This window comes from Aspergillus neoniger (assembly GCF_003184625.1).
Source record: "Aspergillus neoniger CBS 115656 unplaced genomic scaffold BO87scaffold_2, whole genome shotgun sequence".
In the NCBI taxonomy this organism is placed as follows: domain Eukaryota; kingdom Fungi; phylum Ascomycota; class Eurotiomycetes; order Eurotiales; family Aspergillaceae; genus Aspergillus; species Aspergillus neoniger.
This window is the reverse complement of record NW_020291130.1, coordinates 1,246,439-1,271,939: the sequence shown is the minus strand read 5'-3', so window position 1 is coordinate 1,271,939 and position 25,501 is coordinate 1,246,439. Positions and strand designations below refer to the sequence as shown.

Here is a 25,501-nt window from a genome sequence, read left to right as displayed (position 1 = left end):
ACTGGCTGAGACCGATAGAATCGAGCCGAAGTCAGTGGAGTAAGATCATCGCATCGCGCTTAAGTAACTCACTACGTTCAACATCGCCTTTACGTCCGCGGGAAAACCGCTGTAAGCTTTACTCTTTATTTGTCGCGAATTACGCTTTGTTAGCATGATGGCTGACTAACAAATTAGGATCCTTGGTTCCGTTACGAGTCCTGTAACGTCCTCGGCCTGACCGACATAAGCTCGACCGTGCACCTATCATCTTTCCCTATAGCCTAACGGCTTTTTTGTTTTTTTGGCCTTCTCTTTATGCATACCGGTCTTTTTCGCCCGTTCGATGCCTCCAAGTATCGATGATCGAGGTACAACACCTCTAGCTCGGAAAAGCTGTGCCCACATTGCAGGCCATTCTCGACACACATCAGCTCCCCATCCGCATCGCGCGCCCGGCCATGGCTGATAATGCCAATCGTCTACCAGGGCAGACTCAAGCTTCTCCATCCCAGCCACAGCTGAGTGCAGCGCATAAAGAGGCAGCGCCGATTGCCGCAGAGAATCACAATCCAAACAGCCATTATATTCCCCGCCCTAAGCGTATCGCATGCGTTCTTTGCCGAAGGAGGAAATTAAGATGCGATGGAAAGAGACCCAGTTGCGGGACATGCTCTCGGTTAGGTCATGAATGCATATTCGATGAAGTGCGCAAGAAAAGCGGCCCAAAGCGGGGTTATGTGAAGCAGCTAGAAGCACGTCTGGGTATGTTCATTGTCTGTCATTATTTGACGCTCGATTTCTGATCGGAGGCATGTGAGCGCCGATCTCATCGTCTGCTCCGCTAACACCACGCTTATTATGCAGCCCAGGTCGAAACTCTACTTAGAAATCAAGGAGCACAAGTACAGCAAAGCCAGGGCAATAGTCCTATTGCTTCAGTGATAACCCATTCGGCTGGCGCGCCCGGTATCTCTCCCCAGGATGGTGTTCATATGCAGTCTCCGGAGGGAGAGGCCGATCCTATCTCTTCGACTCCCACATCGTATCATACAGGAGCAGCAAGCAGCGATAATCCCCAAGGTAGCTTGATAAGCCTGGGGCTGGAAGAACCCCTTCCCACGCAGGAGGTTATTGATGAGCTGCAAGTTTTCCCCATACAATCGAGATCTGTATCCGCCTTCTAATGCTATACAGGACTGCGATATATTTCAAGAAGATACATCCTCGACTTCCCATGATTCACCGCCCAAGGTATTTGGCAGCTGCAAGCCTTGCTCCTGCCTCACGGCCTCCTATATGCTTACAGTACATGATTTGGTGCCATGCGGCGTCTGTCACGGACAAGTACTCCAGTCTTCACAGTATTTTCTACGAGCGGGCTCGTAAGTACGCCGAATTGGACGAGTTAGAAGGTCTTGGTGAGCGTGTGGTGTCTATCTCACATTGTCAGACCTGGGTACTCATCGGCACATATGAGTTCAAAATGATGTTTCTTCCTCGAGCGTGGCTGAGTGTTGGAAAAGCTGCAAGACTGGCAACGATGCTAGGTCTATGTGGTATAGATGAAGATGGTCTCAACGTCAAACAGACCTTGCCACCTTCCAAGGACTGGTCTGAAAAAGAAGAGCGAAGGAGAGTATTTTGGATGGCTTTCTGTCTCGATAGATACGCAAGTGTCGGTACTGGATGGCCTGTCTCGTTTGATGAAAGAGATGTCAGTTGCTCCAGCACATGCTTCAATGTCCGGGAATAGTCTTATCTGACTGAGCTCGATAGATCTTCACGAATCTTCCAGCGTCTGAGGAATCATTCATCGATAACAACCCGCAACAGACTGGTCGTCTCGCAGACATACTGATAACCGGGAATATTTCCACAATGTCTACTTTTGCAGGAGTCGTGATATTAGCTTGCATGTTTGGGAAGAATGTCGCACATCTGCATCGTCCTGATCCCCAAGATAATGAACATGATCTCACTGGACTGTACTGGCAGCGGCACCGTGCCTTTGATAATCTCCTACTCCACTTTGCGCTCTCCATGCCGAGTCATCTGCGGCTGACAGTCTTGACGACCGACCCGAACATTATATTCTGCAACATGGCTATTCACACAGCAACGATTTGTCTGCATCAAGGGGCAATATTCGTAGCGGAAAAGAACAAAATGCCAGAGCAGATCGCCACCGAGAGTAAGCGACGGTGTATACTAGCTGCCGATCAAATCTCCAACATAATGAAGATGATCATTCATCTAGATCTGAGTGTTGTCAGTTATATTATGACTTCTAGCTCTCTGAACATGCTAACAGGAAGCAGATGGACCCATTCATGGCGTTTTGTATCTACGTGGCCGCGCGGGTCTTCATCCAATACCTGAAATTTCGCCCCAGTGACTCCGCTGCACGTTCATCTCTACAATTTGCCTTTTCTGCCCTCGATGCCTTCAAAGAAAAGAATCCGCTAGCAGAACCATTCGTCATGCAACTTGAACTTGATATTGGTGGAACTGCCTTTGGAGATGTTCGCGCTTCGAAAAGGATGTGTATCGCGTCCCATATACCGGTAAGCATGCTTGCTATAGCCGTGAAGACGATCTGCTGATCAGCGACCACCCTAGACTTGCGCGAACAACACACAAACTGCAAACCAATCAAGAGGCCAGGACGACAATACAACCCCGGATCACGCTCAAAGGACTTCTGGATCCACGCCCACTGAATATGCAACAAGTCAACAGACTACCACTGAAACTCCACCAGGCCGACCAAGCAAAACAATTCACAGCGGCTCTGTAACATCCAATCATGCAGCACCGACCAGAAATGGCAATAATATTCCAAATTTGGATACGAACATGTCTTCTACATCCAACGGCAACGCCAACACCCACCAGTCAACCAACTCCATACCCTCACATCTAGCTTCCACTCAGAACAACCTCGCCTACTTGGGACCAGCGACATACCCCTCATCCACACAAGTCCCTATACAGCCAGAACTATTCTCCCCCAGTGTCTTCGCTCCGTTCCAATACGGAACCAACACTGTCTTTCCCAATCAGTCAACTCAGCTCGATTCCACGAGATCCGAAAACCCCCTCACTACCGATCCTACATGGAATACCTCAGAGAATCCTATACCTGACCTCAGCGATGGAGACCTAGTCAATAATCCGTCTAATGGCCCCGAAGCTCTCAGCGACCCTCAGTGGGCATTACTCGCCTCGGGAGGCTGGGAGCCGTGGCAAGGGTTGAACTTTATGCCTTAAGCTTTAGCTTGAGCATGACAGAGTGTTTGGTGATGTGACCTACGATATATTGACGACTAATGGTTGGTGTTGAATATACTATGAGATTTTACCTCTTCGACAAACTTGTCGAGTGTAGCACGTTTACATCCCCAGGACAGCATTCGCGAACCGAGTCACTATATCATACAAGCACAGCAAAAGGATTCTATACAAGACATGCAATGCCATGCTTAATATCTACCGTAAGCATCGTAAGCTCAAATAAAACATCCAACACACCGAACGCCACAACACACACATACACAAAAATGCGAGATAAATATCAAAATTACCACCATTACAAATTCCCACCCGCAGCCCCTACGATCCTCAATCCACCCGGCCCCGACCCATCCGCAGTAGTAGAATACGCAAGCCAATACCTCGAAGGATGCCACGCGACAGCCGGAATCCCCGAATTGGCATTGCCTCCTGTAGGAACGGTATGAACACTCTCGCCCGTTTCCGCATGGAAGATCTCCAAGCCATTACCGCCACAGCCTACCTCGTCACAAGCACCGCAGATGAATCTACCGTCGAAGCTCCAGCTCACGCCGCGCACGGCTCCACCGTTGTTGCTCGAAACAGTGCGCTTGCAGATCCAGTCTGTTGTATCCCATAGCGAGATGAGGGCGTCGCTGCCCCCGACGGCGAGGTAGCGACCTGTGGGTGCTAGGGAGATGGAAAGGCAGGCGGAAGTGTGGGCGTGGAGGGTGTGAAGGACGTCAAAGGACGGGTAAGAGATGATCTTGACGGTGCCTTCGCCGGTTGTGGCGAAGAGGTGGAGGTCGGGGGAGGAAGGGGTGGAGATGTGATGTGAGAAAGTTGTTGCGTTAGTTTGGATGGGTTGGGGGTGTGGTTCTAAGGCTGTGTAGATTGATGGTGTGAAGGTGGGCTTTTGTTGCTGTTGCGTTGCTGCGGCGTTGGGTGGTCCGTCAGGGTGGATGGTTGGGGTGGATGGGGATTCGACAGAGATGGGTATGAGGGTGTCGTCCTGCAGATATTGGGCTTTTTGTGAGTTGTGAAGTTCCTGGTGCTGAGCGCATCTGCTTTGTGCTCGTGGGTGTTCGCTCACCTTCCTGCCAACAATTATTACCCTTCCATCAGCAGACCAGGACAGGGTGAATGCCTCGCCTCCGACGTCTAGACGACTGACGCAGGCTTTTGACCGGACATCCCAAACGCGAACGGTTCCATCGGTGGAGCAGCTGGCCAGCTCGGAGTCTCGAACAGGGTTAAACACGACTTTCTCAATGCCAGCAGTATGGCCGCGCAGTTCGGTGGAGTATTTCACTTGCGAGCGCTCAGGGTTCCAGATTCGAAGGGTACGGTCTGCGGAGCCGGTGGCAATGAGTTGGCCGGTAGGGTTCCATGCTATTGTGCGAATTCTAGATTGCTCATCGCCCTCCATCAGTATGCGTTCTGCTTCTCTTTTATGAGAGTAATTTGTCGGATGGGCATTTACGTATGAGAACCAGGCCCACGAGCAGCAGGATCATGGTAGTTTTGTGTTTTTAGGCCACCAAACGCAAGACCAAACCGGTCTTTTGGGAGCAGGTTCCGTCGAGGAGGCGCCATTGTCAAGGTAGTACTTGTGTAATTGTTGCTGCTGCTGGCGGGTTCGCGATTGCGGCAGCAGCAGCCTGGACTGATGCCCCGCGGGGCTGTGAATGGCGGAGTGGGGATAAATCCCTTGCCAATAGAATGGCAAACTAGTCTTCAGTAACGGAAGTATTTTCTTGTAGCAATTGCGAAATGACGCTGTCGAATTGCGGGGGGATTTGAAAGAGCTCCTGCGCGCGATGTTCGATCGATGCCCGCAGAGACCGTGAGGCGCGTTCGTTGATTGGCTGGAGCTCGGCGATAGAAGATCAGAATTGAGATGACATAATGCTGGCACTCGCCAGTTGGCTAGGCGCCTGTCCAGAACTACAAGTCTAGTAGTTGGAGGTTATTCATTTTCATGAAACTCATGAAAAGGCTTGTTCTTTATTTATAGTTCGGTAAATTGTCCAATTCATGCGATAACAGTATTCCTTGGTAGGATTGCCCCGAACATGCAATCAGTATATGGTCAGGTGACCTAGCGGAACATTCCAAGCAGCAATTATCTTGCATATCAACCAGTAGTATACGACGGAACTATACAGGAGCTTATTGCATCTGCGTGCTTGACTCCATCAGATATTCCTGGTTGATGCATCCCGCCTTCTATTAGCCCTCTAGTGCCAATCGAGCAGATATTGTATAGGGCCGAAAATTCTCTCCGGGCTCAACCACAAATTTCATCTACCGGCATCTAAGACTTGAGCTTGACTGCCGACAGCCTGATCGACGAATAAGTCAGGCTTTGTTATATCCTTCGAAGGACTATGCTCGACTTTGAGGATGACGCGTCTAAGCGCGAAAAATGCTACACCACCATAGGCCAACTGCCTGCTTTCATCGATCCCAAGCAGCCACCCACGAAACGGTCCCCCTTCTCGGCCATCCTTGGCCATCCATTCGTTCACACGGTAAGACACCCTGTGTTCTAGATATGATCCCTAGACCTTTATGCTGTCTATTTGTGCTGTGTCAGTTCATCATATGCACGCTGGCACAATATCAGAGAAATGCTAACTAGTCGCTGTGCAGGTTGAAGTCATTCTGCCCAAGGACATCCTGTCATATGTGGAACCCCAACTGCAGAATTTGCGATATGCTAGAGTTTTCATGTCGCTATCTTCTTTGCTAGAGGGTGAATTTTTTAATACTTATATCAAGACCGGTAATTATTGCCTTTTTTTTTGGCCTCTCGTCGCCTCGCTGGGGCACTAAGACCGAATTAGTAGCTAACATACATGGTACAGGGAATATCCTCATGTTATCAGAGGGACGCTCAGGCTCAGACAGTGTCTTCACGCTCAAAGATGGTCTATAGTCCCCGGCTATGTTTTCCTGGCCTACTCAGCTAACAGCCCACCCTAGGCATCTTGAAATTGGAGTTGAGCAAAGAAATCTTCGAAAGAACAGGGCTTACAGGTAAGCCTGTTCGCAGTGGAGGAAGAAAGCATGCAAAAGAGAGGTTCAGTATGTGCTCTCCATACCATGTCCCCCAAACTGAGGAGACATGCTGACAACAAGCCCTGACAAACAGTCGTGGAAATCAACCTTCGGCTTCCGTCCATGCTTCACGGCAAGAAGGGCTTCGAGAGAATCGTATGGGCTTTCAAGAACGTCTTGAACCAATCAGTAGCCTGGCTATTCTTCGATCTCACAACTAGCTCGGGTGGCGTTTCCGAAGGTACTATACCTCATTAAGCACCCTTCTGCAGATTATTTCCCAGGGCTATACACTAAAACACAAGCAGATGACCCTTCCCTCAAAGGAAACCATCCCCAAATCATCAATTACAAGCCTCTAATTACCGAGCACTCCAATATCCTTGTCCCCCGTCTCCCTGGACCAGAAATCACAGACGAGTCCCGCGAAGCAGCAGAACTAGAAGATCACTGCAACGAGCTCTCCGAGTGGCTTGCAATGGTATCCCTCCAATCGCCTCGCGTATCCGTCTATGACGATGTCGATCCCTATCTATGTCGTTACAGTGTACCCGATTCGGATAATGCAAAGCCCACCAGTCTTTTCAGCTTGAAGTGGCATGGACTTGTCCCGTCCCGTTGGATCATCGGATTATTGGTTGCGATATTGTATGTTCCACATACCTTGCTATGGAATTTATCTGATATTGGATGACCTGCTAACTTGCCTTTTTTGTGTATTTATAGGAAGGAAACTGCTCCCAAGTCTATCGCCCCGTACGCTTGGTTCGCGCTTTCTGCGAGTGCGCTGGGAAGAGAAGCCGTGGAGGCACGCGATGGGTACACGGTTATGGTGCTTCCGACACATATGCCGAAGCAAGATGTATTTGGAGTGCAGGCAGATAGTTCGTCTAAGGGTGGTGGTCGGCACTTTATATGTTGGGAGTACGTCGGTGCTTCGATTCTTTGAAATGTTTTATACTAGTATATTGTTGTTGAGTGGGCTCAGGAGTTACTATTCTTCGATACTATACCCCAAATCTAAAGAGCACTTACTACGTTCTTAGTATCAATTACATTACGCAGGCTTATATAGTCCAAATTATAATATTCTTCTGACCTATTGAAGTTGTCCTGCATGTCCATTGGTATCCAATATCACATTCCCTAGTGGCTTCCATTTAACCATCCATCCCAAAGCCCATATCCAATACACGCCAAACGATATTACACATCTATTTGAACAGAAAGAAGTATTGACCAAGACATAGATCCCAGTTATCCGATAAGATCATTGACCATGTCCTGCAGAACAGGTCGATTGCCAAGTATTCTACCGCCGCTCATCAACTTAGCGCCCCTTTTAGCAGGTTTCTTCAAGCCAGTCGGCGATAGTCGAGTCTGCACAGGACCAAAAGGACTGCGAGTCGTCTTCTTGGCCGACACGGGGCTCTTGCTCTTCTTTGGACCAGGTGTAGATTTGTCCGGACAGGATTGCGATGGAACCATTTCGGATTCGAAAATATGATCCGTCATGGCATCTCTAGGCAAGTCATAAATCCATCCTCGCTCTTGGACTAGTTTCACGTATTTTCCTAGGAGCTCGTTTCCATCGCGGAGAGTACTCTTACTTCCGACAACGAGAAGCTTGGTCCGTGCTCTGGTGAATGCGACATTGACGCGTCTCCAGTCACGGAGAAGGTCACCAACGTTCTTGTCAGCGTTGCTCCGCACGCAACTAAGGATAATAACCTCCTTGTCTCGGCCCTGGAACTTGTCTGCTGTGTGCATCTCAAGATCCGGTAGGTAACGGCTGAGGTTTTGTTTTAAGAGCGAGAGTTGGCTTCGGTAGAGCGCTATGACACCTATGCTGCGTGCCGGAATGCCGCTGGAGATGAATGCTTCAACGAGTCGGCTGCAAATGGTTGCTTCAGTAGGGTTCACAATCCGTGAACCGTTTGCTACATCCAATGCAGGTATGGAAAGCGTATCCGTGTTAACAAGTCGAGTTTTGGCAGACGGTTCGACCAGATCTTTGAGCCAGCAACGACCCTGGCTTGTACCCAAGCAAACCTGTCGCTGACTATGAGGTTGGGGGAAGGTGCTGGGATGATGTTGCTTGAGACCGCCAATATTGGGGATATTGAGCGAACGCACTGCAACATCTGCAGTCCCACATTTGAGACGACCAGAATAGATGAGAGTATTAGATAGAAGCATAATGTCCTCACACATTCGATACTGGTGTTCCAGATTGACAACAGATTCGGGGTGTGAGTCAGACAGCAATTTGAAAAGACTGACATCCAAGCCACCTTCTTGGGCCTCCTTGTTCTGCACCAGCGGAGGCAGTTGATAGTGGTCACCAACGAGGATAAATGTCCTAGCCATTCGAATAGGCCCTAGACATACGGGAAGCGTGATTTGGGAAGCCTCATCAACAATACAATAATCGAACATGCGTTGGGAAAAGATACCATGGCTGACCCCGAGGCAGGTAGTCGCCACCACTTGCGAATCTTCATAGGAGGCTTTCAGCTCTTCCATTGTGGTTTTAGGCACCGCTGCCAAGTCTGCAAACTGCTGAACATCAGGATGTACTTTTGCAGGAGCCCCAATTCGCAAGATACGGAAGTTGTCATCCTTGATTTTCAGTAGGATGTTATCAACCGCTGTGTGGGTGTATGAAGTCAACAGGACGCTCTTTCCCTGTGCCACCAAGGCACGAATGATATGAGCAATGGTGGTGGTCTTGCCAGTACCAGGCATTCCAAGGACCAAGGCATAATCTTCAGCCCTCATGACCTTGTCAATGGCTTGTCTCTGATCGACATTCAAGGCTGCCTTGTCGGATTCAGACAGGGTATATGCAGATGCCGTGGTCTTGAAAGCGGGTGCCTCCCGTTGAACAATCAGCCTCCTCAGCTGTCTAGCCTGAAATAGATCCCGTTCCATCATGGAAACCAGGTTCTTTCGGACAATTGCCATGCCGTTGCTGAATTCGTCCTTGTCTAAACGGTAGACCGGCTCTTCGTCCGACTCAGCCGGTGACGGGGAGGCACCGTCCTCGAGTATTTCCATTATACCCCTGAATGACTGGTTACGCTCCGCATCAAATCCTCTAGCTCTCGTTCTGGCGTTATGTAGCCGCCTGTCTACCGCGACGGTGATGTGTCTTCGGCTGACTTGCACAACGTATCCGTTTGTAAGAGCAAAGTGGCCCTTCTCATCAGAAACCACGATAGGTTCTCCAAGTGTGAGTTGGGATTCGGTAAACGAAAATGATGAATGGGGTTGCTTTTTGACGAAGGTATAGCGATAGCGATTGATCTTGGGCCCATCTTTATCCTCGTAGGAGGAACTAGGGTCGATGACGACATTGCCGAAGCATCGGCCCAAAGCCTCGCGCTCGCTACTAAGCATGGTCCAAAGCTCGCGTTTGAATCGGATCATGTTCTTTTCCTCTTTGGTCAACAAATCATCCCATTTACGAAAGAAGTCGCGATCATCAGAAGTCAGGTGGTCCATAGCGTTGACAAAGTCATCCCCAAGACCGCTAGTTTCACCGTCACCATCATCTGCAAGCTTATGGTAGATAAAACAAGGTGTCTTTGAGTAGCACTTGTTGCAAAATGAGGACTTTTTGGCCATCGGCGGCAGGTGCGTTCTCTGGCGCATATATCCGACTATGCGATTCCGCTGCTGGATCATCTGTAGGAGCTCATGCCGGATACCACGAATGCGGAATATTTTCGTTGTTTCGAGGTAATATAACAATCCAAACGTACACTCCACATCTACAGGAACGCATCAGTTTCTATCAATAAGGGAACTGAACACCGGTGGGGTTTTCTTACCGTAGCGATCAGAAAGCAGCAAAGTATACAGGGCTGTCTGTGCCCTGTGGGCCTGATTTGTATCCCTATTGCCTGTTTTGAGCTCAAGTGGTATGACCAGGTTTTTATCGCTTTCGCCGTCATGACAAGCGACTTGCACAGTGGCATCAACGTTTCCTTTGAGTCCGTACATTGGAGACCAAATATGCTCCTCGACTTCAAGAAGCTTATTGATACTCAAACTCATCTTGGAGCTGCCACGATCCTCAACCAATGATTCTGCCTTTAATTCAGTTAGTACCACTACCACGAAATGAGGCCGGGTCACGTACACTTGGCTTTACCCTGAGGAACCGCTCTGCCCAGGCTTGCACACCCGGTATTCGACTCATGATATATTCAACAGCCTCCGGAATAGTCATGCGGATCAAGTATAGATCCTCAATGCGCTTGACAGTAACACCTTCAATCAGAGTCCTTAGCGAGTTCGTATCCCATTTGTTGAGCTTGATTGCTTCTTGAAACACCTCATGAAAAATGTTCCCAAAGACTTGCGCTTTTCCTAGATCGGACGTGTATTTGATACGATCCTGCAAGACGGCGCGGCGCTGGCAACTAATTGAGTCTGCTACGACAGTTGCAGAGACCAGGTGGTCCGGATGGAGTATAACCATGTTCCTAGAATCATCCACGATGCAATGTCCTGTGGCATCGAAATCTCCGATTAAGTGAATGTATGACTCCTTGACACATGGGCACTCGCACCAGGACTCTCGAAGGATGACGACTTTCTTTTCCTTCGTCCGCTCATCTTGTACAGAAAGCACCTATTTCTTGCTGTCAGTGGCAATGCAAAGCTGTTATTTTCGATGGTGTCTGACCTGTTCTGGCTGAAAGCGCCCTTTGAGGGTTCTATACGCAGACTCGGCAATATCAACAATCAAGTAACGCTTGATGGCTTGTCGGCTTCTAACGTTCTATATATGGGGCTTAGTAAGTATGTAACACATGAACCCACTAAGAATGACAAACATCGTTTGATGCATCTGCTCCTGAATGCACCATGGATTGTTCGATGGCCTCTATATCCAAGCCATCATCGTCAAATTCATCACCAAAAGATGCATCCTGTTCTCCTTTCTTCTGAATGGACGCTTCGGACATCGCGCTAGGATAATACCCAGATTTTGCTCCAGGAATTGGTTGTCTAGAAGCTGCTGGCCCCGTAGAAACAGGCTTTGCCATATCCGTGCTCTGCGACTTCTCGCATTGAGCGAGAAGATCCTCCATACCGTCCGATAGACCATCAAAATCATCGTCAAATTCATCAGCATCAAGGGTATCAACATCATTAGTCGGTTTATCCACATTAGTTTTCATAGTCACTGCATCAGTCTCTCTCCATTCCTTAGTTGAGGCGCAGGCCTCTGTCGAAGCCTCATTTTTCGCAAGTCCATCACTCAGAGCTTTGTCTTTAAGGTGAGAGGAACCCGCGTCCACAAATGGATCCATTGAGGCTTCGGCGAGATCGAAGAAGTCCTGGTCAAATTCATCGTCCCCGTAATCCGATGAGGACTCTTCCAACGGTTTCCTGTCTTCAGGGGCAGCATGAATGATTCTGGGCTCTTGCACTTGGCTGGTTTTCTTCGAGGCTTGAGCTTGGCTCTTTCTATCCTCTGTCGGGGATTTTGACCTACTACGCCGGCCTTGGTTGCGTGCTGGTATAGGAGACGAGTCAGTTGTGTCCGGTAGCGGCACAGGTGCCTTTTTCAACGTCTTCTCGATTTCCTCCACGAGAGAACTGATCTTGGGGCCTTGATAGTTTCCCGAGTTGACAACATTGCTCCTTGTCCTTGAGAATATGCTTCGTCCCGTACCAAAGTTTTCCTTGTCGATCCTTCTTCGCTTGGCTTTTGAACTGGGCCATTCTGCCATACAGCTGTTTGATCGTCTGAGACCTGAAGAGTCTCGGTTGGTGCGCACTGACGCTGGCGTTTGCGGGGAAGAAGAGAGGAGATTTGTGAAGCGCGGTCGAAGTATCTCACCATTGCCGTTGGCAAGGGTCTTGCTCACATAGCTGTTCCACAGGTCGGCGGCGAGGTCATGCTGCGGAGTCTTCTGGAGTGTCTGAGAATTCTGCAAGTCAAGAGATCCTTTACGCCTGCTCTTCGAAGTCCCTGCCAGGGGAGAGCTAGTCGGGGATGAGCTGTGGCGGCGCTTTTTACCATGTGCAGGCGTCTGGGACATTCTATCAGGATTTGAGCTTGCGGGCACATGCTGCCAAACAACGTAATCTTCTGGGGTAAATTCCGGCATAGGAGCATGGATGAAAGCATCCTCTGCATTGTTGATAAGGTCCGCTAGAGGGATCCTATTTCCTGGAGTGTGAGGGCATTCTCTCGGTGCCTTTGGTTCTGCTACCTCCACCGTTTGATTTTGATTATTCTCATTCGATTTCCCGGGCTCCATCACTCCATTCAACCAAGACGTCTGGTTCTCCTTGTTCGCATGGCCAGGTGCTAAGCTAGTCTTCTGAGGAGGCTTGTCAGGAGTTGGTCCATTTTGTTGGTTGTACCGAAAAGCATTCAATTTCGACCGTGATCGCGAAGATACCCTGTACGAGCCGTTGCCTGTGTTCATCGTGTTTATAGTTGGCGTTCTGCGGGAGCTGGGGGGCAATGGGGCATCTCGAGAAGAAAGGCCTAGGCGGTTAGCAAGAGTATGTCAAGTGGATCCTCGATCATTTGAATGATCCCGCGAACAATAGGTACCTTTATTTTATCGACTGACATCAGAATTCCATGACAGGCGAGTCATAAGTGACAGGTTCAAGACAGAGTGCTAATGCAGATCAGAGTTGGTTCGATGCACGCAATAGTAGCAATGCCGATGCGCGATATGCGATAAGCCAATCTAATTGGTCTCGAACGCGTCGCGCGTCGAGTGCTCCTGCCTCAGGCATACACTGATTAATGCCTGTGACATCAGGCCGAAAGGCGGCAGGGAAATTTGCCTGTTCGGGCCTAGCGGCAGAATCCCAGCAGTCATCGGCCTTTTGCGGCTTCTGAACATCAACCGCTTGACCGTCACATCACCCCTCCACCTGCCGCTCCTGCCGCTCCAACGAAAGCAGTGATATTTGGAATCACTCAATTGGGTCGACTATTGTCGTCGCTGGTCGAACGGATTCCTAATTTCGGCATACCAATCCAGCGGTCGTTGCCTCGCCATACCCGACAGGGATCCTCACCCGCCACCGCCTGTCCCTTATCATCCACGTTGAAAACTAGGGGTTTTTGATTTACAACAGACCCTCCGCACATTCACAATGTCCGCTCGTCCGTTGTCGCATTGCCTTCGCGCTCGCTGTGTCCCCCGCCGGGCCCAGAACATCCAGGGCTTCTCGACCCGCAGCAACCTCCGCGGTGACCACTATGACCCTCCTACCGGCTACCTGTTTGGCCTCAAGCCCGGCCAGAAGTATGTGAAGGAGGGCTGGGAGAACATGTGGTACTATGGATTCATCGGCAGTCTTCTCGTTGCCGGTGTCGCATACGTCTTCAAGCCAGACACTTCGTATGTTCAATCCCTCTCCCTCGTGTGACAGCTGAAGTGGATTGTCTTAAGATCATTCTGCGCGTCACGACAATGCCTTTCACTGTATTAGCAGAGTCGAGGATTAGATGCTGACATGACCACAGGATACAAACATGGGCTCTGGAAGAGGCTCGCCGGCGGCTGGAGGCCGAAGGCATTCTGGAGGACCCTGACAAGGTCCAGCGCAAGTAAGGTGCTTTGGTCCGGAAATATCTTGTACTTTGTACATAGAGCGGTCGGGCGTGGAAAACAATCTTCGTTCGAGTGGTGTCAATAGGCACATTACGTCCGACCCTAGACAGGGCTTTTCTATTTCATTTTACTGTTCGCCTCCAATTTCCTGCGTGTATCTGTCATTCTATATCCTGAATCTTTTCGTTGACATGCTTGCAATGTTTCAAAAACGGGAGAAATAGATGTCTGTACCTTATACATGGGTTGTATGATGTGTATCTCGGTTTTCGGCTACGTTCACACTGGATAGCAACCTATCATTGGGGCAACCTATCATTGGGTGTTATACAACAAGGAAACGGTAATGATAGTATGTATGGTGTAATAGTTACAGATATCGTATGTACTGAGTCAAATGCCATGATCATCTATACTTCTGGGTATATATCCGTTCTTCTGAGTAGCGGCATCTCTCTCCTGACTTTAGCAAGGAGATCTAGATCAATGTCCGCAACCGCGATCTGCGGCTCCTGGTATTCATCGTCAAGCTTGGCAACAACTTCGCCCCATGGGTTGACGATCATGGAATGTCCGTAGCTTCTCCTCTTTTCATTGTGAGGCCCAGCCTGAGCTGCGGCAATCACGTAGGACTGTGTTTCTATAGCTCTGGCGCGTAAAAGGGTCTCCCAATGCGCTGTCCCGGTAGGAACCGTGAAAGCTGATGGATATGTGATGATTTGGGCGTTCTGTCTTTTGAGAGCCAGACTAATCTCAGGAAAGCGCAGCTGTGCAAGGTTAAACGTGAGCAAGACGCCTTGCAATATAAGTTGGCTGCTTCCGGCTTACATCAAAACAAATAGACAAGCCTACTCGCCCAACGGGCGTCTCGAAAGGCGGTAGTATCTCCATCCCCTTCTCAACGCTCCTTCATTTGACATTAGCCAAGTTCGATCAAACCACATCCACTTAAGTAAAACTCACGCGCTTTCCTTCAATACTGGTCCACCCTTGATGTCCACATCGAATAGATGGACCTTCTGGTAGCGTTGTGTGATGTCGCCCTTTTCATTGATCCAAACGAGGGTGTTCTTAATCCTACCATTCGACGCCGGTTCGTGTATCCCTACATTGATGTGCAGATTGGCCAATTGTGCCTCTTTTTGGAGACCCAGTACAAACTCGCTGTCTTGTACAGAGCGTGCCAGTGAGATAGTCTCTGCGGGCGATGATGCGATATAGTCCGCAGCCTCGGGAAGAAACAATGCCTGGTACTTTGTTAAATCGATGCTAATACTGATGATAATCAAGCGTGAATGACCTGTGGGCGAACAAATACTATAGGAACTTACCTTAGCTCCAGCTGCGGCTGCCTTGCGTACCAGCGTCTTGCATTGTGTCAAGTTGGCCGCTAGACTTCCAGTCGAACATAGTTGCCCCACGGCCTGTGATGAGGGAAATATATCATGTCAGTGAGAACTCCGCAAACACAATGAAAAGCCATTTAGTGAGGCATTAAGTGCTTACTGCGAGAACCATATTTATAAAGTACTAGCCGCTTGGATTCTGTAAATTAAGAGTAGAAAGTCTACGGAGGACCCAGAGGTTGATGGCGGAACATAGCATGCTTATCAAGAGAGAGCCCATGGCGATGCCCGTCGGCACTCGGCAGACTTTCCCAATCCGGTCCAACGTCTGGATCCCGCTTCAGCAAGCGGATCCAGATCTGAGCAAACGTCACGGAGTGCATCAACGGCCTGAAAAAACGATTTGGGTCGCAGATTACAACGACCTGCCAGGAGCGTGGTCACTATACAGTCAATATGAAAAGTTTACGGCGTGACTTCTCGTCGAATCCGCAGGCAGCAAATGTCACCAGCAAAGTCTTCGTGAGATCCACGAAAAGCGGAAAAGTTCAAAAGATCGTTCGCGAACTTTACCTCAGACAAGACATTCCTTGCTCGTCAAAGCTTTGCTCGACATGCGCCTCTACTGCGCCGGCGGATGCTAATGGAAATAGTAAGACAAGCAGATTGAACTTTTGCTTAATTTGATGGCTAATGCGACACAGTCACGCCTTTCGTGCTCTCGGAGCAGCCCGCGGGCACCAGCGCTTTCCCCCGCGGCCACTACCTTGTCCCCGATACGAATGCCTTGCTGAATGGCATGGATCTTTTCGAACATACCGGAGCTTTCTACGATGTTATTATCCTTCAAACCGTCCTCGAAGAATTGAAGAACCAGTCCCTACCCCTCTACAACCGCCTGCTCTCGTTGATCAAGACCGACGAAAAGCGGTTCTACCTCTTCTTCAACGAGTTCCGACTGGAGACCCACGTCCGCAGAGGGCCCGATGAGTCGATAAATGACAGAAATGACCGAGCTGTGCGAACAGTGGCCAAGTGGTATGCGGAACATCTCAAGGCCACGGTGAAGAAGGGGAAGAAGAACGACATCCCGGCTATCGTTGTCATCACGGACGACAAGGAAAACTTGCGCAAAGCAAAGGAGGAAGATGTTACCGCATTGTCACTGTCAGACTATGTGTCTGGCCTGGAGGACTCGGATAGGCTACTTGATATGATCAACGAGTCTCGTGAGGCAAGGGAAGCGAAGGGCGCACGCGGCGAACTTTTCTACCCCGAATACTACTCGATGTCTAAGCTCATGACAGGCATTAGAGCTGGAACTTTGCACCAGGGAGTCTTCAATGTTTCGCCTTACAACTATCTGGAGGGCTCTGTCAATGTTCCGGCGTTCGACAAGCCTTTGCTCATTTTGGGTCGTGATAACAGTAACAGAGCCATCTCTGGGGATGTTGTTGTTATTGAAGTACTTCCCAAGGACCAATGGAAGTCGCCATCTACCAAGATCGTCGATGAAGAGGCGGTCACAAAGAACGATAACCCTGATACCGATGATACCGAGGCAGTGGTGTCGGAGAGGGAACGGAAGGCCTTGCAAGAAGAGGTCAGGAAAGCTCATGGGAAAAGCTCGGAGGGAAAGCCGCAACCGACAGCCAAGGTGGTTGGAGTCATGAAACGCAACTGGCGTCAATATGTCGGACATGTCGATGCCGGTTCAGCAGGTGCTCAGGCTAGCAGCGGTCGCCGTCAGCAGACCGTCTTCGTCCTCCCTATGGACAAGCGTGTACCAAAGATCCGAGTCCGTACTAGACAAGCTGGTGATCTTATGGGTCAACGTATTCTTGTCACCATCGACGCCTGGGATCGCGATTCCCGATACCCCACCGGCCATTTCATTCGCTCACTAGGAGAACTGGAGACTAAGGGTGCGGAGACAGAGGCTCTGCTCCTTGAGTATGACGTTCAGTACAAGCCATTCCCGAAGGCTGTTCTCGACTGTCTTCCCGCCGAGGGTCATGACTGGAGGGTACCGGCTAGCAAGGATAATATTGGCTGGAAGGGACGGAGGGATCTGAGAGATCTCCTCATCTGCAGTATCGACCCCCCAGGCTGTCAAGATATTGATGACGCGCTTCATGCACGGCCACTACCGAACGGCAACTTCGAGGTCGGTGTCCACATTGCAGATGTGTCTCACTTCGTCAAGCCGAACAATGCAATGGACCTGGAGGCCAGTCTCCGTGGAACAACAGTCTACCTAGTCGACAAGCGTATCGATATGCTGCCCCATCTTCTCGGTACAGACCTTTGTTCCCTCAAGCCCTACGTCGAGCGGTACGCTTTCTCCGTCTTGTGGGAGATGACGCCCAACGCAGAAGTGGTATCTGCAGACTTCACCAAGTCGGTCATTCGCTCTCGTGAAGCCTTCAGTTACGAAAAAGCCCAGAAGCGCATTGATGACCCTACGCAGAAAGACGAACTTACCGAAAGCATGCGCACTCTGCTCCGCTTCTCCAAGATCCTCCGACAGAAGCGCATGGATGCGGGTGCTCTGAACCTCGCCTCGCCAGAAGTCCGCATCGAAACCGACAACGACGAGGTGGGCGATCCTCTCACGGACGTTAAGACGAAGGCAATGCTCGAGACCAACAGTCTCGTTGAGGAATTCATGCTTCACGCCAACATTACAGTTGCTTCCAAGATCTACAGCACCTTCTCCCAGACCGCCATGCTCCGACGCCACGCCACCCCTCCCCCGCAAAACTTCGAAGAGCTTATTAACCAACTCACCAAGAAGCGCGACATGAGACTGGACGTGTCCAGCTCCCGTGCCCTCGCCGACTCCCTTGACCGTTGTGTTGACGAAAAGAACCCCTTTTTCAACACCCTTGTCCGCATCCTCGCCACCCGCTGCATGACATCCGCAGAGTACTTCTGCGCAGGCGCCCACGCAGAGTCCGAATTCCGTCACTACGGTCTAGCCTCACCCATCTACACACACTTCACCTCCCCCATCAGACGTTACGCAGATCTTCTAGTCCACCGCCAACTCGCGTCAGCAATTGGCTACGAGGGCGAAGATGGCCGCGCCGTCGTAGAGGGGGTGATGACCCGGAACAGACTCGAAGACATCTGCCGGAACATCAACTACCGTCATCGCAATGCCCAGTTCGCCGGCCGCGCCAGCATCGAATACTACGTTGGACAGGCGCTGAAGGCACGCGGAGAGAAGATGGCAGCCGATGGCGTGGACGGCGGCATTGAAGAGGAGGGCTACGTCATGCGTGTCTTCGAGAACGGCGTTGTTGTATTCGTTCCGCGGTTCGGTATCGAGGGCGTGGTTCGCTTGGAAGATTTCGTCCTTCCGGATGACGCTGCTCTCCGCACCGTCGACGAGCGACGGGAGCTGGTGACGCGCCGACAGAGCGACTTCGACAATGAAGAGTACACTCTTCGCGTTTCCAACAAAGGAAACTCCGATTCGGGGCCCAGCATGTCTGTGGAACTGTTCCAGAAGGTCAATGTCAACGTTAGCTCCGTCAAGGAAGAAGGTGGTCGCGGCGCAGGAAAGAGGCGGGTTAGAATCCTGATTCTGGGAAGCGATGCCTAGACTGGAGAGAAAAGTTACTAAAATAATGACATGACTACAATCTTTCTGGTTTGCAAAATCTACCATGACTAGAAGGCGTCTATCGGTGCTTTATGTAGGACCATTGTATGTATGTATGTATGTATGTATGTATGTATGTATGCCTTTTATGTACTTCTATGCTCGTCTAGAATGGTAATCTAGACATCCTATGCTATCTAGTCTAGTCTCTTGTAGTGTCTTCTTCCTTCTCGTCTAGACTGATCATACTCTCCTCAAGGCCACCATCTGACGCAGCAAATGAAATGGCGCCCAGAGTTGAGTCTCCTTCACTCCTGATGCGGGTGTCCCAGGTGAAGGATCATATTCTTCTCCCTTCTGTGCAGGTTCCTCCTCATCTTTCTTCTCTATACTAGCCGGAACCATCACACCAGGAGCCGCCCCCTCCTTCTTCTCAGACCGCACAAGCTCCCCTATCTTCCATCCTCGCACGAGCCACAAACACGCCGCACCACCAATGTACATGAACCCCGTGAAAATCTGCACTCTCAGATACACCGAGTCCGTAGATCCATTATCCCTCAGCACAAGCGCAATAGCCTCCGACACAGTCGTAGGCGGTACCAGAACCAGCCACGTAATGCTCAACCCACTAGGGAGGTCTCGCAGACCGATAATTTCCGCCAGCACAGGGGTAACGGTCGCCCAGTAGGTCCCTGCAACAGTACCGACGAGGACAGCGAAAAAGCAGACCACGCCCATACTGCGAGCGAAGATCCAAATCACCAGACAGAACAAACCACAGAGGAAGGTTAGGAACGTGGCGATGTTAATCCGACCTAGCTTATCACTGAACATGCCCACGATGGGTCGTCCGAGTCCTTGGCCGAGGTTAAGTAGGGCGCTGACGATACTGCCCTGGTGGGAGGAGAGACCGACGGAGAGGGCGAAGTTGGCGAGGCTGAAAAGCACGGCGACGTAGCCTAGCATGCTGAAGATGCCCCATCCTAGGAAGAGGAGGAATTCGGGACGCTTGAGTAGGGGTAGGGAGAAGGCGTGGTGGCGGCTTCCGATGTCTTTGTTTCGGTCTCTGAGGAGGTTGGCGCATACTAGGTTGACGACGCAGGCGATGATTCCTAGGATTCGGAATGCCCAGCTTAGGCCGAGTCGGGGGATCATGGCGCCAACGGCTAGGGAGTAGATTAGTCCCCCTATGCCGGAGCCGGCTGCATTGATGCCCATTGCTAGACTGCGACGGCGGTGGAACCATTGAGGGGTTATGCCTACGCTTCCGACGAAGAGGAAGCCCATCCCCCAGCCGAAGCAGACGCCTTGGCTAAGGAAGATGTGCCATAGTTCGGTAGCGAAGGATGAACCGATTAGGGAGAGGGTTTCGAAGAAGACTCCGAGGTTTAGAACTAGGCGGGTTCCGCAGATGTGGATGAGGTGTGTGGCTAGAGGAGCTACTAGGAGGGCACAGGAGATGCTCAAACCGCCGGTGAAGGCGTAGGCCAGGGCAGAACCGTTGGCAAAGACATTGTGCGAGAGGTAGTAGGAGAGAAAGACACCGTAGCTCTAGAATCTCGGGACAAGTGCGTGTGTGTGTTAGTCTCTGTATCGGAGCAAATGATCTGGAATAACCAACGCTGTTGATTCCCCATGTGTGCGCATTAATCCAGAAGACGCAAGCGACACAAACCCAGCCATAGCCACCGTCTGGTACGATGTCTTGTTCATATTTGGTCTCCGCATCTTTGGGAGCCGAATCCTGTTGTTGTTGCTCCTGTACTTGCGACAGGGGATCTAGATTTGGAGTCTCATCGTAATATCGAGAATGGATGATGTCGATTGGCGTATTATCTGCCATTTCGAGATAAACTAGAATTAAGATAGGTCAGGAGAATATAGCACGCTGCTCTAGACCACAGCTGTTAACTTCCAGGTACGGCATCGGGGACGCTATCGAACATTCACATGAAGCCTCCAGCAGTAGCCAAGAAAGTCAAGTGGTAGAGCAAAACAGAAGTCGAGCGGGGATAGAGATTGAAGAACCGCATGGCGCCGGTTTTATGGCAAGGGTCCAGGAAAATCGAAAGGCCTAAAAGTGCCGATGTGTCATAGAGAGCCCGAAAGAAACAAGATCCTCGGTCCTACGAACCAGTTAGTGAGCCCTCGGCCATAAGCGGTTCGGTGACTAGTCCGAGAAAGTCAGTCTGTGACTGGTTTGTTGATTGGGTTTAAATCCATCCAGGATTGAGGAAGATAGCGCCCATGGGTCCAGTTAGCGCAGTCGTGCCGATTGACCCGTGCGGAGTCTGGGGGAACACGAGGCGGTCCACTCATGAGAGTAAATAGTTCTGAGCTGCAGGCTCAGATGAAGTGGTTAGATAGATTTGTTGGCAATGGATCAACTATGTATGTTTGATGCTATGAATTCAGGTATTCCGTATGGGTCCTCCTTGGACATCCATACATGTGCATCCTCCTGCCTTAAGCTAGTAGCTAACGTTGGGGAAGTGCATGATAAACTGGCAGTACCCATGTTCTATCCTTGTAGCACTTTGGATTATTACTTATGGCAGAATATTCCATCTCATGTCACGTTAGCAGCTCCCACCAGCTTCAATTGCAGAAGGACACAGCTGCTTACGGTTCCGTCACTTGCAATCACAATAGTTGTACGCGCCTCATGTCAGTTAGATATATTTTTGCTTGCAGTAATTGTTACTATTCCCAGCAAGCATATTTTGACTGTTCGGGCTGTTGATATGCCCATGATTTACAGGCACTTTGATTGACCGTCCTCTCATGCCGCAAGGTTGAGAGGCTTTGTTACTTCTGTCGGTTGTGAAGTGAGACGGGCTTGCTAAGGTATTGATACTGTGCACCAGACAGTGTAGCCTTTGCAAGAGTCTGTACTTGATACTATAACAGTAGCATCCACAAAAGAAAAGTTGGTAGAACCAAGACAGGTTACACAGACGCATACTGCGAGGCACAAGTCGATCTGAGGGATTCAACGACGCGAATTGGTCAATGTGTTGTATCCAAATCTGCATAAATGACCCACAGTTATTTTTACATTTCCATTCCCACCCATGCAGACGGACATTTAACCTGTTCATCTCATAGAGAGCAGATAAGAGGACAGAATGCCCCCAGTGCTACGTACTAGTAGTGCTCTATCAGAGTTGAGCCAGTTATCCAACGTGACTACCAAAAGGGGAATAGACTGGGGGATGCGATGAGTCAGCACGGCCCCGCGTTGCCTTGAGAACCGGAACCTGATGTTTGCAGTGTTTGGTTGGGCGCTTTGTTGTCCCTCGGCGGGAGGGATTGATGGCCATAGCTTCTGTCCGTCTTGTCTTTCCCAGCCTGTACCCCTGCCTGTCACTCAGTACTAACTAGTATCCATGAGCTCATTGAAACTAATCGTTATTAACTACTCACTAATTACTACCTCCGACGCCGCGCTAACTCCCTAACCCTGTAAGAACAACGCTTTATCGCTCTCAAGCAAGGCAAGCGGATCTAGTTGGGCAGATCCGATCTCTCTAGTTGATTCCATACCTGGCCCACTGCCCAGCCACCCATTTGAATCTCATTGGCTCTATTCGATTATATTAGACACTTACTTCATAGCTCTGCGACTGAGAGCCAACTCATCAACCTACCCCTTCCTGGTATCCCCCCCTTTGGTATGATCTCTCAGGTTCAACCTCCATGGCCAGTATGATGCATAGGCCTCAATTTCACAAGGCCCGGGACGGCCAGCGCAAGGTCTCGCCTCCCGGTCCAACTTACATGTCCAATGATCAGATCGGTACGTGTTTACGCTGCTGCGATATTGAGTCAGAGCATTGTCTGCGATTTTCGAGGATGTTGGCCGAGCGACCGGCTATGGGTTGACATGGACAATGTTTATTAATTCCTGGCGTAACAGCGACCTATCTGAAAGATCTGCGGACGAATCGTCCTGCCCGCCCCGGCGGATCCAGGCCGCTTCCTTCGAGATCAACTGGATCGTCCTCTGACACTCGGGAGGATCTCCCTCCACGAGCAGCGTCTGCAATGTCGTCGTATGGACATTCGTATATGCAGTCGAGCACCCCAGCAGCTGAGACCGAGCATCCTCGGGCCACCAGCTCACTTTCTAACCATAGGCCGACGTCATCTCGAGGCACAATAGGCAGCCCTATCGGACGACCGTTGGTCCAGGAACCGAGAATAGTCCCCGTACGGCAGCATATCTCACCCACTCGAGCCTACAGTCGCGCTCTTCCTACCTCCCCCAGCGCTGCTTATCGTGAAAGCCCGCAACGGCGTATAGAGAAGGAAGAGGCAAAGTCTTTGCGAGATGCCTTACAACAGATGGACCTGGAGGATGACGTCGAGCTCCATGCAGCTGCACAAGATGAAGCTACCGAGCTGGTGTGGATGCACCAGCACCCCGGTGTTCCCTATAAGAACCCATATGCACCATATCACAATCCCGATTTGGACACGCTCCAGAAAAGCCCAGATAGGAATAGTCAGTATTCGCGTGGCGAGAGGCTGGGCTCTCCTACTCCACGACGGGGCAGTCGTCGTCTTGCCTACCAGGGATCGACTATAAGCTACAACGGTCCTAGCAGCATCCAAGAGTCGGACGAAAGCCCGGCACATGATGAGCAGGAGTTTGCCATGGGAAGGGATATTCCCAGCCCTAAAAAGAACGGGACTCTACGGAAGAACCTCAAAGTCAACTTTGCGTTGCCGCGGGACGAAGTGTCCACCCAGAATACCAGCAGCAGCTATGGGCTGGGCTTGGCGAATGTGGGTAGAGATTCATCCAAAGGCATCTTTAGGAATCCAAACGACCAGATATACGAAGAGCCTCAGCTTTCGCCTCAGAAGGACGAGAACACTCGGCCGGACTTCTCAAGGTCGGACTCTTCGGCTTTGAGAAATAAGCCACGCAACGCTCTTCCTCGCGGTTCTCGTCCTCTACCTAGTCGGTTCAGTAGCCTTCCTTTTGTGGACAAGCTGGCTCGCTTCGAACTGCATAAGAACCCCCCAAGCCAGTCAAGGAACCCAGAGTATAGAATGAACGACCCGCTTCCAGAACCTCCTACATCAGGCACTGAGGTTGAGGAGCAAGATGCCCCTATGAAGAATGGCCTAGAAATTCGCAGTGATGACATCAGAGCAGCTACTAGCAAGAAACTCAGGGATCGGAGCACTCGCCTACCGATGCCAACCGCGGTAAGTGATCGTGCTGGTCGGCCGATCGTGAGTTTTGATCCAACTTGGAAGCCAACCGAGGCGCAAAGCCCGCGCAACCGAGATAGCTTCAAGGGCAGGGATGCAACGCCGGACGTGCCTTCTCCCGAGCCCGCTGCTCCCACTATTGAGGTATCCGAGGCACCGTCAATCCCGGTTATCAACTTGCCAGACGACAAAGAGCCCACTATCTCTGAGATGGCAGGACCATCCCAGAGCACAAATACTGGTGCGAAGTCATCGTCGAGCCCACCCAAGAACAACGAAGCTCCCAGGCGATCCCCGAGAAAACCCACTGCAGGGTTGCAGAGTCGGTGGCTATCCACCTATAGCCGCTCTGGCGTTCCCACCGCAACATGCGAGGCATGTTCTCTTCCAATTTCAGGGAAGATCGTGACCGCTGCGGGATCACGTTTCCATCCCGAGTGCTTCGTGTGCCACCATTGCCAGACTGCCCTAGAGTGTGTTGCATTTTACGAGGAACCTGAAGTGAAACGCCAAGAGCGCCTCGCGCAGGCTTCCAGCGATGATGAAGAAGCCCATGGGCTGAGGTTTTACTGCCACCTTGATTTCCATGAGCTATTCAGCCCAAGATGCAAGAGCTGCAAAACCCCGATAGAGGGAGAAGTGGTCGTTGCTTGTGGAGCTGAGTGGCACGTCGGGCACTTCTTCTGTGCCGAGTGTGGTGATGTACAGTCTTCCCTTCTGATTTGTAATCATTAACTGCTAACATATCTCTTCTAGCCTTTCAACGCAGACACGCCTTTCGTAGAAAAGGATGGCTTTGCATGGTGCTTGCAGTGCCACTCCCGTCGCACAGCTCCTCGGTGCCTTGGATGCAAGAAGCCAGTGCTGGAGGATGTTGTGATAAGTGCAGTTGGCGGGCAGTGGCATGATGAATGCTTTGTCTGCCACGAGTGCGGGGATGGATTCGGTCCCGACGGTCGTTACTTCGTCCGAGAAGGGGAACCGAAAAGGACAGCCAAGGGACGCATTATCGGCGGGCCGGTCCAATTGGCTGTCTGTGAAAGTTGTGAAGGTATTCGATTGAAGGCATCGCCGTGATGTGGGTATCTGTCGGATGGTGGATCTCCGGGGTCTGAGGCTCCAACAACCGATGACTTACGCCACTGACATGATCATTGTGGCCATCTGCATAGATTTGAGCGCAGTGCGCTTAACAAGTTGCATCATCCAAGCTTATACGGCCATTGTTTTTCATATATGTCTCTCAGTTTGTTTTTTTCCTATTTGTTGCAACCTGTGAATTGCATAGCATCCAGCGGGAGTCTACGATAGCGTACACTTTAGGTGAATTTATGACAGTGAATGGTTTAAAGGACACATTTTTTGCATCTTGCTAGCTGCAGCCACAAATAACC

At 50.6% G+C, this 25,501-nt stretch overlaps 9 protein-coding genes across 9 annotated transcripts; 5 read left to right on the top strand and 4 right to left on the bottom strand.

Annotated features, from left to right (window-relative positions):
• The first annotated feature begins 123 nt into the window (after nt 1–123).
• Nucleotides 124–3,450, top strand: BO87DRAFT_372561 (putative C6 transcription factor Prf). Its single transcript, XM_025622319.1, has 6 exons — nt 124–744; nt 847–1,123; nt 1,177–1,696; nt 1,759–2,250; nt 2,301–2,546; nt 2,602–3,450. Exons 1-6 carry the CDS (start codon nt 441–443, stop codon nt 3,250–3,252), a joined length of 2,490 nt encoding a protein of 829 aa, XP_025484892.1. The 5' UTR covers nt 124–440; the 3' UTR covers nt 3,253–3,450.
• A 67-nt stretch (nt 3,451–3,517) lies between these two features.
• On the bottom strand, nt 3,518–5,084 carry BO87DRAFT_349501 (WD repeat-containing protein). The gene is made up of 3 exons (XM_025621030.1): nt 4,739–5,084; nt 4,349–4,661; nt 3,518–4,267 (listed from the first exon to the last, which is right to left on the bottom strand). The coding sequence occupies exons 1-3, from the start codon at nt 4,849–4,851 to the stop codon at nt 3,572–3,574; spliced, it is 1,122 nt and encodes a 373-aa protein (XP_025484891.1). The 5' UTR covers nt 4,852–5,084; the 3' UTR covers nt 3,518–3,571.
• A 320-nt stretch (nt 5,085–5,404) lies between these two features.
• BO87DRAFT_412294 (ribonuclease P protein subunit p40) lies at nt 5,405–7,347 on the top strand. The gene is made up of 7 exons (XM_025626490.1): nt 5,405–5,789; nt 5,911–6,043; nt 6,126–6,188; nt 6,244–6,345; nt 6,413–6,559; nt 6,627–6,966; nt 7,045–7,347. Exons 1-7 carry the CDS (start codon nt 5,646–5,648, stop codon nt 7,265–7,267), a joined length of 1,152 nt encoding a protein of 383 aa, XP_025484890.1. The 5' UTR covers nt 5,405–5,645; the 3' UTR covers nt 7,268–7,347.
• A 3,604-nt stretch (nt 7,348–10,951) lies between these two features.
• BO87DRAFT_82453 (bifunctional ATP-dependent DNA helicase/ssDNA endodeoxyribonuclease DNA2) lies at nt 10,952–12,997 on the bottom strand. The gene is made up of 3 exons (XM_025629603.1): nt 12,905–12,997; nt 11,015–12,835; nt 10,952–10,960 (listed from the first exon to the last, which is right to left on the bottom strand). Exon 2 carries the CDS (start codon nt 12,771–12,773, stop codon nt 11,151–11,153), a length of 1,623 nt encoding a protein of 540 aa, XP_025484889.1. The 5' UTR covers nt 12,774–12,835; nt 12,905–12,997; the 3' UTR covers nt 10,952–10,960; nt 11,015–11,150.
• A 220-nt stretch (nt 12,998–13,217) lies between these two features.
• BO87DRAFT_372557 (uncharacterized protein) lies at nt 13,218–14,340 on the top strand. Its single transcript, XM_025622318.1, has 2 exons — nt 13,218–13,709; nt 13,835–14,340. Exons 1-2 carry the CDS (start codon nt 13,462–13,464, stop codon nt 13,920–13,922), a joined length of 336 nt encoding a protein of 111 aa, XP_025484888.1. The 5' UTR covers nt 13,218–13,461; the 3' UTR covers nt 13,923–14,340.
• BO87DRAFT_325172 (carbon-nitrogen hydrolase family protein) lies at nt 14,281–15,493 on the bottom strand. Its single transcript, XM_025620095.1, has 5 exons — nt 15,429–15,493; nt 15,254–15,346; nt 14,886–15,169; nt 14,751–14,829; nt 14,281–14,689 (listed from the first exon to the last, which is right to left on the bottom strand). The coding sequence occupies exons 1-5, from the start codon at nt 15,438–15,440 to the stop codon at nt 14,333–14,335; spliced, it is 825 nt and encodes a 274-aa protein (XP_025484887.1). The 5' UTR covers nt 15,441–15,493; the 3' UTR covers nt 14,281–14,332.
• A 160-nt stretch (nt 15,494–15,653) lies between these two features.
• BO87DRAFT_349489 (exosome catalytic subunit DIS3) lies at nt 15,654–19,005 on the top strand. The gene is made up of 2 exons (XM_025621029.1): nt 15,654–15,920; nt 15,973–19,005. The coding sequence occupies exons 1-2, from the start codon at nt 15,725–15,727 to the stop codon at nt 18,876–18,878; spliced, it is 3,102 nt and encodes a 1,033-aa protein (XP_025484886.1). The 5' UTR covers nt 15,654–15,724; the 3' UTR covers nt 18,879–19,005.
• Nucleotides 19,006–21,026, bottom strand: BO87DRAFT_372554 (MCT family MFS transporter). The gene is made up of 2 exons (XM_025622317.1): nt 20,503–21,026; nt 19,006–20,432 (listed from the first exon to the last, which is right to left on the bottom strand). Exons 1-2 carry the CDS (start codon nt 20,722–20,724, stop codon nt 19,122–19,124), a joined length of 1,533 nt encoding a protein of 510 aa, XP_025484885.1. The 5' UTR covers nt 20,725–21,026; the 3' UTR covers nt 19,006–19,121.
• A 1,926-nt stretch (nt 21,027–22,952) lies between these two features.
• BO87DRAFT_298178 (LIM domain protein) lies at nt 22,953–25,184 on the top strand (the record flags this gene model as incomplete). Its single annotated transcript, XM_025619049.1, has 2 exons — nt 22,953–24,809; nt 24,864–25,184. The coding sequence occupies 2 exons, from the start codon at nt 22,953–22,955 to the stop codon at nt 25,182–25,184; spliced, it is 2,178 nt and encodes a 725-aa protein (XP_025484884.1).
• Nucleotides 25,185–25,501: the final 317 nt, after the last annotated feature.

Bases quoted from the DNA above. Each gene is read 5' to 3' on its own strand.
- BO87DRAFT_372561 (XM_025622319.1), top strand. From the start codon at position 441: ATGGCTGATAATGCCAATCGTCTACCAGGGCAGACTCAAGCTTCTCCA. The intron at 745-846 runs GTATGTTCATTG...CTTATTATGCAG, and splicing joins GCAGCTAGAAGCACGTCTGG to CCCAGGTCGAAACTCTACTT. The intron at 2,251-2,300 runs GTCAGTTATATT...AACAGGAAGCAG, and splicing joins TTCATCTAGATCTGAGTGTT to ATGGACCCATTCATGGCGTT.
- BO87DRAFT_349501 (XM_025621030.1), bottom strand. From the start codon at position 4,851: ATGGCGCCTCCTCGACGGAACCTGCTCCCAAAAGACCGGTTTGGTCTT. The intron at 4,662-4,738 runs GTAAATGCCCAT...TGAGCAATCTAG, and splicing joins CGTGGGCCTGGTTCTCATAC to AATTCGCACAATAGCATGGA. The intron at 4,268-4,348 runs GTGAGCGAACAC...CAATATCTGCAG, and splicing joins TAATAATTGTTGGCAGGAAG to GACGACACCCTCATACCCAT.
- BO87DRAFT_412294 (XM_025626490.1), top strand. From the start codon at position 5,646: ATGCTCGACTTTGAGGATGACGCGTCTAAGCGCGAAAAATGCTACACC. The intron at 6,189-6,243 runs GTCTATAGTCCC...AGCCCACCCTAG, and splicing joins TGTCTTCACGCTCAAAGATG to GCATCTTGAAATTGGAGTTG. The intron at 6,560-6,626 runs GTACTATACCTC...AAACACAAGCAG, and splicing joins CTCGGGTGGCGTTTCCGAAG to ATGACCCTTCCCTCAAAGGA.
- BO87DRAFT_82453 (XM_025629603.1), bottom strand. From the start codon at position 12,773: ATGAACACAGGCAACGGCTCGTACAGGGTATCTTCGCGATCACGGTCG.
- BO87DRAFT_372557 (XM_025622318.1), top strand. From the start codon at position 13,462: ATGTCCGCTCGTCCGTTGTCGCATTGCCTTCGCGCTCGCTGTGTCCCC. The intron at 13,710-13,834 runs GTATGTTCAATC...ACATGACCACAG, and splicing joins GTCTTCAAGCCAGACACTTC to GATACAAACATGGGCTCTGG.
- BO87DRAFT_325172 (XM_025620095.1), bottom strand. The intron at 15,170-15,253 runs GTAAGTTCCTAT...ACAAAGTACCAG, and splicing joins CAGCCGCAGCTGGAGCTAAG to GCATTGTTTCTTCCCGAGGC. The intron at 14,830-14,885 runs GTGAGTTTTACT...TGTCAAATGAAG, and splicing joins CCAGTATTGAAGGAAAGCGC to GAGCGTTGAGAAGGGGATGG.
- BO87DRAFT_349489 (XM_025621029.1), top strand. From the start codon at position 15,725: ATGAAAAGTTTACGGCGTGACTTCTCGTCGAATCCGCAGGCAGCAAAT. The intron at 15,921-15,972 runs GTAAGACAAGCA...AATGCGACACAG, and splicing joins GGCGGATGCTAATGGAAATA to TCACGCCTTTCGTGCTCTCG.
- BO87DRAFT_372554 (XM_025622317.1), bottom strand. From the start codon at position 20,724: ATGGCAGATAATACGCCAATCGACATCATCCATTCTCGATATTACGAT. The intron at 20,433-20,502 runs GTTGGTTATTCC...CCGAGATTCTAG, and splicing joins ACACATGGGGAATCAACAGC to AGCTACGGTGTCTTTCTCTC.